Source organism: Ananas comosus, linkage group 18 (assembly GCF_001540865.1).
Source record: "Ananas comosus cultivar F153 linkage group 18, ASM154086v1, whole genome shotgun sequence".
In the NCBI taxonomy this organism is placed as follows: Eukaryota; Viridiplantae; Streptophyta; class Magnoliopsida; order Poales; family Bromeliaceae; genus Ananas; species Ananas comosus.
Window position 1 is genome coordinate 1701902 of NC_033638.1, and position 11349 is coordinate 1713250.

Consider the following 11349-nt stretch of genomic DNA (forward strand, 5'->3'; position numbering starts at 1 on the left):
GGCAGCGGTTGCAGAGGGAAGCTGCAGCTTGGCACTCGGCCTGGCTCGTCTGGGAAGCTGAGCAGCTGGAGCGACTGCGGGCGGCGCAGCGACAGGCGGCGTGTCGGCCGGGGTTGATCGCGGAGCACGATGGTGAACGAGGGGGGTCCGAGTGGCGGCAGGTTCCGGTGTTTAACTCAACCGAGGGAGAGAGGGAGAGGGAGAAGGAGGGAGAGAGAGAGAAGTGGTGGCTCGGCGGCGGCCGGGGCTCAGCCGGCGGCGGCCGGGGGTGGTGCAGCAAGGGCAGGGGGAAGGGTGAAGGTGGCTGAGGCGACTAAGGTAGCTGGGGGCTGGCTAGGGTATGCAAAACCCTAGAATACCTTATATACATAAGGCGTTTCGCACGAAAGTCCCTCCAAACTCGGTATTTCAATCCGAGTCTCTCACAGCACGGCTAAAACGCATGAACGACCCTCCACGTGCGATCTCACGCAAAACGGTACATAAAATATCGCGACTTTTGCGAAAATACCGTTTTTCCACTACCAACCTCTCCTCGATCAACGGGCGATCTCCGCAGATCCGTCGGTCAGATTTGCGAACGGATTGCACCAGTGCAATCAGCACGACGGAGACAACAAAGCTGCGATTTCGTTTCATCTTGATCAACCACGGATTCACGACAAAATCCAACCTTCTTCGAATAGAAGGAAACACTCACATAAATACATATAAAACATGTATTTTTGGATTTTCTCGAAATCCGTGCGTCAAACTCAAAATCCGTCAGCGCCATTAGTTCCAGAACAGCTGAACCGGTCGAAACGAGCTATTGGACTGCTATGAACAGAGTCCGGTACGAGCCAGAAGCCAACTTCTCACCGCGGCTTCTCCGGAAAATCGAGTTACTATTCACTTTAAGTGAAACTTGGAAATCGCGTAGAATTTCCGTTTTAACTCGTTTTCGCCCGAAACTTGACGAGTGCTTTTGTAATTAAATTACACACAAAAACATCGTCAACTGAGAGTTTAGCTACACTGCAAAAGTCTCAGTCCTTACAACAAATTTGAGTCTACTAAATAGTTAGCCATTGAAATAATATAGAGAATTTTTGGTGGCTCAACGGAGAGCTAATCGGGCGATTCGAGCTAATCAAAGTATTGAGCAAAAATGGCTGGTAGAAAAATTTCCTGAATGGTTTTTAAGACAGGTAAAAAATGATTATTGAATGAAATGGTGTATACATTTTACTGTAAAATAATTACTTAACATGTTCTTGATCATAGGTACCAAAACTACATGATAGCAATTGTTCAGAAGAAATCATTGCAATGGCAAGAGGTCCAAATAATGTTACAAAAAGATTTAGTGGTTTTATCATAAATGGATTCCGGTTCCATACAAAGGATCGTGAAAAGTTTCGAAAGACTCAAAATAGTGGAGTTATGGTGGAAGCAGAGGGGCAAACTTATTATGGTGCACTCACTGATATTTTTGAGCTAGATTATTTTGGAAAGTTTAAAGTTGTCTTATTTCGTTGTGAGTGGGTGGATGTTAGGTCACCAAGGGGTTTAAAGCAAGACACGAATGGATCAATTCTTGTTAACTTTTCCAAGTTGATACATACTGGGCAATTTTTGAAAGATGATCCATTCATATTCTCATCTCAAGCAAAACAAGTATTTTATGTGCAAGATCCCAGAAATGAAGAGTGGAATCATGTTATCATGACAAAACCAAGAGACTTGTATAATATAAGGGTGGAGATGCAAGAAGAGGATGACGAGACTTATACCCAATGCTTGCTTCCTGATGTTATGGGTGTTGATGAATTAAATGATTGTACAAGTTGGGTCAGAATAGATGTTGAAGAGGAGCACTAATGCTTAATTTATCTTATATTAGCTTGAAATATGTAAATTGTGTCTTTATCTCTATTAAAGTAACATGACTTATGCAACATGCTATTTCTTTAGTGAAATGATTCTGAACTTTTGAGTCAATATAAATTAGTTATTTAGATAATATGAAAACTAAAATTTGTGACAGAAGTTGAGTTTTCTTTGTATTTTCTTTTATTTTACTCTCAATTTGTATGAAAACTTGATATTTGATAACATTTTTATTTTTCTACTGTTCTTTTTGGTATTTTTTTGAATGTATAGTATGTTTTTATCTTTTTTCAATCAGGTCCACCACATGCACACCTGCTGAAAATAGTGATTTGGAAAGGACCAAATTTCTGGTACGTAATAATTTACTCTCTGTATTGATTCAACTCAACTATAGTCCAATGACTTTATTTAGCATATCATAACTAAAAAATGTATTATTCTTATAAATTCATTTATCTTATATTGTAGCAGAAATTATATGAATAGCTTTTTGAAAGCATCTCTATGGTAAGCAAATATGTATTTACACAACTTTCAAGCAAATTTTGTATATTTGCTTTTTTTTACGTATGTTAATCTTCTTTAACATTCTATAGTAATATTTTAATTGACACATTGATTAATCATATAATTATCGTGTTCAATAGGTATTGAAATTATGGCTAGATCAAAGAGGTTGAGAGAATGTGAGATCACAACATTAAATGAAGTTCAATTGAATAGTAATGAACCATCACTAGTCTCACAAACACAGCATACCTCAGAACATGATGCAGATGCAAGCTCAAATAGTGATTCTGATTCTGCCTCTGAAAATGAGCCTCAAGTCCAAGAACAAGCCGATCATGAATATAATGACACGTTAGATATAGAAGGTAACTTTCATTTATGTATTTGATTATAAACTTGTTTATCTTTTGATATGTCTATTCGTTATGTATTTCTTAATTTCTATATAGATGACCAAGGACACACAAGGAAAAAACGAGGAATGACACGTGCGAAGGACGTATGGAACTTGCCTAATGGGCACAAAATTATAATTAAATGTAACAAATTTGGACAGCCAGTAAAGAAAGGGGGTGGCATCCTTGGAGGTTGGCTTGGGACTCTTTCACGAAAAGGAAGTTTCTGTTCTCTTAGCTACAACAGTTGGAAGAAAGTGCCTAACACAGTGAAAACAGAACTTATTCAATTAACTCGGGTATAAACCATTTGTACTTATCTTTTAGTAGCACAAAAATACCTGTATACTCAATAATTGTTGTTGGTTTAATCTTCTTTTTATGATTAGTAGAAGTCTATATCTTGTCTTACTAAACTTACCATATGATTTTTATTAACAATGGTCATTGTTGATGTGTTAATTACTAGATCATTTTGCAGGTGAAACCACTTACGAAGAAAAAAGTGTGCAATTTTTTTAAAAGCAGCAAACTTCATTTAGTTATAAAATTCTTAGCATTATAGATGTAGGTGTAAATATCATGATATTCTTGAGTAATAGATTAAAGGTAGTTCAATATTAATTCGTAATGAGTTTCAATGTTTAAATTTTGACTACATTTTTCGTCTTGTAGACTAAATTTAAACTGCCTATGGACAATAATGTCAATGCCTGGATATTAAAATCAGTTAGTCGAAAATGGAAGGATTATAAATGTGAACTAAAAGCAAAATACATGATAGAGGACTATACAGAGCAACAAATAGTGAATGTTGTTCCGAAGGAAATTGTGCCTCAACAGTGGGTGGACCTTGTGCATTACTGGTTTTCAGAAAAAAGTCAGGTAAAGTGATTTTAATACGTTAAATGATTATTCCTTGAAGTTACTAATTTTATGGTTCTAAGCGCAATTTTTTTTGGACAGTTATACTCTCAGATAGGGCGAGCATCACGTGCAAAACATACAACTCCTCACACAACAGGGTCTATGTCTTTTGCTAGAAATAGACACAAATTTGTATGTAAATTTTATTATTACTTTAGTTTTTATCAAGTAAAGCTTTCTAGTTCTTTTTTAACCTTAATATATATACTTGGTTTGGGAGCAATAAAGCTTTATTTGATTACACTTTCTGTTTTTGAAGTTGTTTAGTAGTTTCAACTTGTATATTTGGGACTAATTTATTCACTACAATTAATTTATTACAGGAAAAGGAAAATCAAAGAGAACCTGGACGTATTGAATTTTTTGCAATTACTCACAAATCAAAAGATGGGAGTTATATTAACACTGCAGCAAGTAACTTTGTAGTGCGTATTAAAAACACAATGCTATGAATACAAATATACAAATGCAATTTTTTATAGTTTAATGAACTTCTCTTTTATTTTCTTTATGCAGAATGATGCTATGGTGAAAGTGAATGCTAATATTGCTTCAGGATCTTCAACTTCAATTGTTGAATTGGAGAATGATGCTTTCATTGGCATAAAGGGAAAAGATCAATATGGTCGAGTAAGAGGATATGGAATTGGTGTAGTCCCAACTCAAGTACTTGGGCCACAAGCATATATCGGAGGTGTTCGATATGATGATAATACGGAAGAAGTACAAAGATTGAAATCAAAGATACAAGTGATGGAAGATACATATGAGTCAAGATTGGTTGGCATGCAAGAAGAATATGAATCAAAATTAGCGAAGATACATCAAAATTATGAATCAAGAATGAGTGGAATGCAATCTCAGTTGAGTGAACTCACCTCTATAATGTTAAACTTTGTCAGACCATCTGATATTTTAGGTGCCGAATCGAGGGGTCGTCCATCAACTTAAAGAATTTCGTTTACTTCCTCATTTTGAGCTTTACTTACATTAGAACTCGAATAGTTTAGCATATATATTTTGTTTTGTTGATCATTTTGAGCTTTATGTTTAGTGAAATTGAAACAATTCTGTATGTTTTACATTTGAATTGTTCAATACTAACTAGTTGCTTTCTAGAATCATTTTTAATTTCTTATAAATTTGCTTGTGTTTTTTTTTTTCTCCGGATGTTTGTTCTTTTTAATGTTACAATTTGTAAAGTATATGATTTGCAAGTTTTAATAAAATGTCCGATCAAAAAAATGAATCAAAATTTTCTAAAAAATTTAAAAAATTATTTTATGATAGTTTAAATGCTTGAAATCTGACGAGGCTTGCAAGCATTGGCAAACGTGCCGACGCAATAAAGTGTCGTTAAATTTTAAAATTTTTTATAATAACCTGGCACTTGAGGACATGTTGGAGCGTCGGCAAAATTAAATTAACGACGCACGAGAGCGTCGGTAGCAATTAACCGACGCATGCACAAAGCGTCGCTATTTTGCTCCCGACACTGCATTTAACGACGCACCTGCCGACGCTTTTCTTTGCGTCGGTGGACATTTTTCCGACGCTTAATAGCATCGTAAAGTTAAAAAAAAGGGTAGCTAGAAACCCCTTTTGTTGTAGTGTAGCATTGTGGGCTTGACACATGAACTTAGGGAACATGAGGATTGGGTCTTGTGACATGAAATCCTATAGTGATAAGAAAAGAGTGAACTTGAACTCGATGATGAAAACGAGGGACATGTAAACTAGTGTATTAGAGGCACTATGACATGAACGAGTGGTATGTAAATAATGTTGATGACATGATGAGTGGCATGAAACTTAGTGTAGATGAAACACTAGACATGGACTATGATATATGGCATAGAACGTAGTGTAGTCGAGATAGTCGACATGGACATTGGGATAGTTGAGTTCCCAAGGTTTTTATTAGCCCTAGTTGATAGGGTATCCTCAGTTGGCGAGGATTGAATCGTACTCACATGGTATGTTTTGAGCTTGTGGTGGTCGCTCCACACAAGCAGTGCACTCCGGAGGTGGTCACCTGAGGGGCAGACGTAGTTGTCCCACAGATGGTCTCCGGTGGGGTAAATGCGGGGTAGCTTCTCACTCGTAGGATTTGAAATATGAGTTAGGGCGTAACCTTCGGGCTAGCCAAGTGGATTGGGTAATGATCTCATGAGAGATATGCATCTTGAGCATAGTAGATGTTGCATTCATACTTGATGTAGAGACATAGTAGCATGTTAGTAGAATACATTGCTATATTCATTCATTACTTTGATCGTGAGGCATAGTAGTATGTTGTAGCTTCCATTACTATGTAGCAGTTTATTTTCGCATTTCTATCTATCTATCTGCTTATACCTGCTTAGACCTAGTGGGAAGATCGGTAGAGTCGGCGGCCGAATCCACTGGGAACTATGGACAATAGTTCTCACCCCACTTTGTTGCAGGTCCGAGTTCGAGCGTTCCGAGCAAGGATTGCGGGAAGGGCATAGCGCCTTAGTAGCTAGCAACTTTCTATTTTGCATTAGTGTATCCTTATGTATGTGAGAGGACTTGAGGTTCATGTATTTTGGAGAGTTGTACATGTTGTGAGATGGATATGTAGGCTTTGTGCATACGTTTGGGGAGATGAAAATGTAAATGTGAACCTAATGTTGAATGGTTGTAATAGTTAGAACTTTCTCTTGTTTACTTGTGGTATTACTTACTTGTTATCCCACAATGATCATGTATGTTGTTTAAGTTTTTCCTGGGCAACTTGTATGTACATGATTCTGTTGTTTAGCCTTGGGCGGATAGGGGAGGTACTGTTCGTTCGGCGTCTGTTCGACGTGCCCGAACCAACCAAATTGGCGGTCGTGGGGCGTGACAATACAGTCCCCTTCAGATATCTCAAAACTCTTTCTAAGGTATTCCAATGCTCTCTATTTGGATTATGGGTATATCTTCTCAATCGATTCACAGTATAAGCCAAATCAGATCTAGTGTAATCTACCAAATATCCTAAGAATCCAATAATCTGTGAATATTTATTTTGACCTATTAGATCTTCACTATTTTTTCTTAAGATGCACACTAAAATCATAAGGTGTCACTACAAGTTTAACATCAAAGTATCTAAACTTTTTCAATGACTGTTCACTATAGTGGGATTGGCTCATAATAATTTCTTTCGATTTTCTAATGATCTTCATGTTGAGAATAACATCTGCTTGCCCAAGATCTTTCATATCAAAATTTTTATTTAATAATTTCTTCACATCATATATCACATTCATATTAGTACCAAAAATCAAAATATTATCAACATATAAGCATAAGATCACTATCTGTCTATCATATTCCTTCGAATACATACATTCATCAGACATGTTCACATGNCCCCCGAACATTCGTTCAGTGTCCATAATGAGTGTTTGGCGTGTCTAGTGCAAATAGGCGATTGGATTATGCCAATTGATTTGCTGGTGCTAGATCAGATGTGGGGATTCGACGTTATCTTGGGGACCAACTGGCTCTCCAAGTATTATGCAGTGATAAATTGTGAAAGTAAGGTGATCACTTTTCGTGAGCCTAATCAAGAAGAGTTGGTCTATCAAGCGTGCAAGAGTAGGCGCTTCGCGGCGACCATATCGTCTGTGAGGGCGAAGAAAATGATCAAAGGAGGGTGCAAGGCCTATTTGGCAACCATGGTGGATGCTCGAAAGGAGTACCTTGAGTTGGGGGATATTCGAGTAGCGTGCGAGTTTCCGGATGTGTTTCCGGCGGAGTTACCGGGACTGCCACCGGACCGGGAAGTTCAGTTTGTTATTGACTTGATTCTTGGGGCGAAACCCGTTTCGAAGGCTCCGTATAGAATGGCACCGATGGAGCTAAAGGAGTTGAAAGGCCAACTACAGGACTTGCTCGATAAAGGCTTTGTGAGGCCGAGCGTGTCACCATGGGGAGCTCCGGTGCTATTTGTGAAGAAAAAGGATGGCACCCTTCGACTTTGCGTAGATTATCGCGAGTTGAACAAAGTGACGATAAAGAGCAAGTACCCGTTGCCAAGGATTGACGATCTATTCGATCAATTGCAAGGGTCCAAGGTGTATTCGAAGATTGATCTCCAATCGGGGTATCATCAACTAAAGATTAGGCCGAAGGATGTGCACAAAACGGCGTACCGTACGCAGTATGGCCATTATGAGTTCACGGTAATGCCGTTTGGGCTTACTAACGCCCCGGAAGCGTTTATGGACTTGATGAACCGAGTCTTTAGGCCTTTGTTGGGTCGGTGCGTCGTAGTGTTTATAGACGACATATTGGTCTACTCAAAAAGTGAAGAGGAGCATGAAGAGCATCTGAGGGCTGTGTTGCAAATACTCCGACAAGAGAAGCTCTATGCAAAGTTGAAGAAGTGTGACTTTTGGCTAAAGGAGGTCACATTCTTGGGTCATGTGGTATCGGGCGACGGAGTTTCGGTAGACCCGAAGAAAGTAGAGGCAATAAAGGATTGGCCTCGCCCGACGAATGTAGTGGAGGTCCGCAGTTTTCTGGGACTTGCGGGCTACTACCGGCGGTTCGTGGAGGGGTTCGCCAAAATAACCACTCCACTAACGCGCCTTACGCATAAAGGAGTAAGATACGTATGGAGCGACGATTGCGATCGAAGCTTCGAGGAGTTAAAGAGCAAGTTGACGTCGACCCCGGTGCTTGCCTTGCCGACTCCGAGGGAGACTTTTGTAGTGTATAGTGATGCCTCTTATGTTGGTCTCGTGTGTGTGTGTTAATGCAAAATGGGCGAGTCATTGCATATGCATCGCACCAATTAAAGAGTTATGAAAAGAACTACCCGATTCATGACCTTGAGTTAGCCGCGGTGATCTTCGCGCTAAAGCTTTGGAGACATTACCTGTATGGTGAACATTGTGAGGTATACACCGATCACAAGAGTCTCAAGTACTTGTTCACCCAGAAGGAGTTGAATATGCGACAACGGCGGTGGTTGGAGTTGTTGAAGGACTACGATGTCACTATACTATACCACCCCGGAAAAGCCAATGTCGTGGCCGATGCTCTAAGTAGAAAATTGGCGGAGAATTTAGCCATGGCAGTTACGCCTCAACCGCTATTGCAAAAGGAGATGCAACGATTTGGGTTGGAAGTGGTAGCGCCGGGAGTGCCGGCTACCCTTGCCGCATTAGTTGTGCAACCGACCCTATTGGAAAGAGTCAAGGATCTTCAAGCTTTAGATCCTTATCTTCAAAAGGTGCGGAGTGAAGTTGGGAACGGTAGTGCCGAGGATTTTGGCATTGGAGCTGATGGCGCACTTCGATTTCGAAATCGATGGTGTGTGCCTAAAGATGATGAGTTGCGAAGGGCGATCATGCAAGAAGCGCATCAATCTCCCTATAGCATACAACCCGGCGGCACTAAAATGTACAAAGACTTGAAAGACCATTATTGGTGGCCGGGTATGAAAAGAGATATTGGGGAGTTCGTGGCGCAATGTTTAACGTGCCAACAAGTTAAAGCAGAGCGCCGATTTCCGGCGGGAAAGCTACAAAGTCTACCAATACCCATGTGGAAATGGGAAGACATAGCAATGGACTTTGTTACCGGTTTGCCTCGATCACAAGGCGGACACGATGCGATATGGGTGATAGTGGATCGATTGACAAAGTCGGCACACTTCTTGCCGATACATACTACGTGGTCGGGAGACAAGTTAGCTCAAGTTTATCTCGACGAGGTTGTGAGACTTCATGGGGTTCTGGTATCAATCGTATCGGATCGAGACCCCAGGTTCACATCCCATTTTTGGAAGAGTTTGCAAGACGCGCTAGGCACGCGGCTTGACTTTAGCACAGCGTTTCATCCTCAGAGTAATGGACAGTCAGAGCGGACGATACAAAGGAGGATGGCATGATTTCTTGCCTATGGCGGAGTTCGCCTATAATAATAGCTACTAAGAAAGTATAGCGATGGCGCCTTTTGAGGCACTATATGGACGTAAGTGTCGTTCTCCTATCCATTGGAGCGATGTAGGCGAGAGAACAGCTCTTGGCTCGGATGTAGTGCGGGAGGCGGAGGAGAAAGTTCGCCTTGCCCGTCAACGGTTAGCGACGGCGCAATCTCGGCAAAAGAGTTATGCCAACAAGTGAAGAAAGGAATTAGAGTTCACGGTTGGAGACCGTGTATTCTTGAAAGTGTCGCCAATGCGAGGAGTCAAACGATTTGGGGTCCGCAGGAAGCTAAGCCCCCGTTACGTCGGACCATTTGAGATATTGGAGCGTGTGGGTGCGGTGGCGTACAAGCTCGCACTACCACCAAGACTCACGGGAGTTCACAATGTGTTTCATGTGTTAAATCTTCGAAAGTATATCCGAAACTCGACACATGTATTGGAGTATGAGCCCGTGGAACTACGTGAGGATATGTCTTATGAGGAGTACCCGGTGTGCATCCTCGATAGAGAAGTGAAAAAGTTGCGAAGTCGCAAGATTCCATATGTGAAGGTCCAATGGAGCAACCATGCTGTGCGAGAGGCCACTTGGGAGCTCGAGGAGTCAATGCGGAGAGAGTATCCGCATTTATTCGAATCGACGAGTTAAGGTATGCGTAATTTTGCGGACGAAATTATTTTAAGGGGTGGAGAATGTAATGTACCGAGAAATTAGAAAAAAAATAAATATTGAACTTTAGTCAAATTGACCAAAGTGCGAGGATGATATACTTCGGGAAGTCCGAAGGTGTTAAAAATGAGTAAAAGAGTGTTGTGGAAGGTTTTCGAGAGCTAAGAATCAAAATTCTGCAAACTGCAGATTTTCAGCTCTCGGGGACCGGTCCCTGGTGGGAGAGACCGGTCCCCGAACGCGTGAGAAGTGAGGCAGCCGAAAAATCGGCTAAGTCCTTGAGAATCAGCTCTCGGGAACCGGTCCCTCCTCGAGAGACCGGTCCCCCAGAGACCGGTCCCACCAGAGAGAGACCGGTCACATCGCGCGCAGCAGCTCTGGCTGCGCAGGGTGGACCTTCGGGAACCGGTCCCTGATGGAGAGACCGGTCCCCACCTGCGCGAACTGCCCAGTCCAGGCAGTGTGAAAGAGTAAAAGTTGAGGGGTTTAGCTGCAATTTTGTAACCCATAGAGATATGTATGGGGACAAATGAGACATTTCTCTCATTTCTCACCCTCTCACACTCTCTTCTCTCTTTCTCTCTAGAAGACAAGAAGGAGAAGAAGAAGACAAAGAAAAAGAAGGAAAGGAAGAGGAAGAAAGTGAAGAAGAAGACAAGGAGAAGAAGAAAACCTCTCCTCTCCTTCTCTAGCTTGGAAAAGGAGCAAGCTTAGAGGTAAGTCTTGCCCCTTCTCACGCTAAATTCCAAACTAGGGTTCGGATTAACCTGGAAATGGTTTTAATGGAGTATTTAGAGTCTTTGAAGCTTTCTTTTTGCTTCTTTTGAGATCAAAACCATGGTTTGGTATAGAGGTGAAGCTTGAAGGTGAGCTTCAACACCTCTCATGGTGAAATCCAAACTAGGGTTTTGATTGAGCTAGTAATGGTTAGAATGGACCTTTTAGAGTACCATGAAGCTTCTTTTGCTTCCGAATAAGATCAGACCCTAGGTTTGATGTATGCAATGGAGCTAGGGCACCCGAAT

At 41.0% G+C, this 11349-nt stretch overlaps 1 protein-coding gene across 4 annotated transcripts in view; it reads left to right on the plus strand.

The window, feature by feature from the left end:
* Positions 1 to 4662, plus strand: part of LOC109723769 — a 12124-nt gene extending 7462 nt beyond the window's left edge. The window contains exons 2-8 of one of the 4 annotated variants that reach the window (XM_020252253.1): positions 2171 to 2225; positions 2523 to 2750; positions 2835 to 3079; positions 3456 to 3665; positions 3747 to 3839; positions 4031 to 4132; positions 4224 to 4662. In XM_020252253.1, coding sequence (XP_020107842.1) covers positions 2534 to 2750; positions 2835 to 3079; positions 3456 to 3665; positions 3747 to 3839; positions 4031 to 4132; positions 4224 to 4658 — 1302 coding nt within the window. In that variant the 5' untranslated portion in view covers positions 2171 to 2225; positions 2523 to 2533 and the 3' untranslated portion in view covers positions 4659 to 4662. Of the gene's footprint in view, positions 1 to 1084; positions 1191 to 1266; positions 2000 to 2112; positions 2226 to 2522; positions 2751 to 2834; positions 3080 to 3455; positions 3666 to 3746; positions 3840 to 4030; positions 4133 to 4223 lie in introns of those variants that run through there. The other 3 variants (XM_020252254.1, XM_020252251.1, XM_020252252.1) reach the window with 3 other exon arrangements.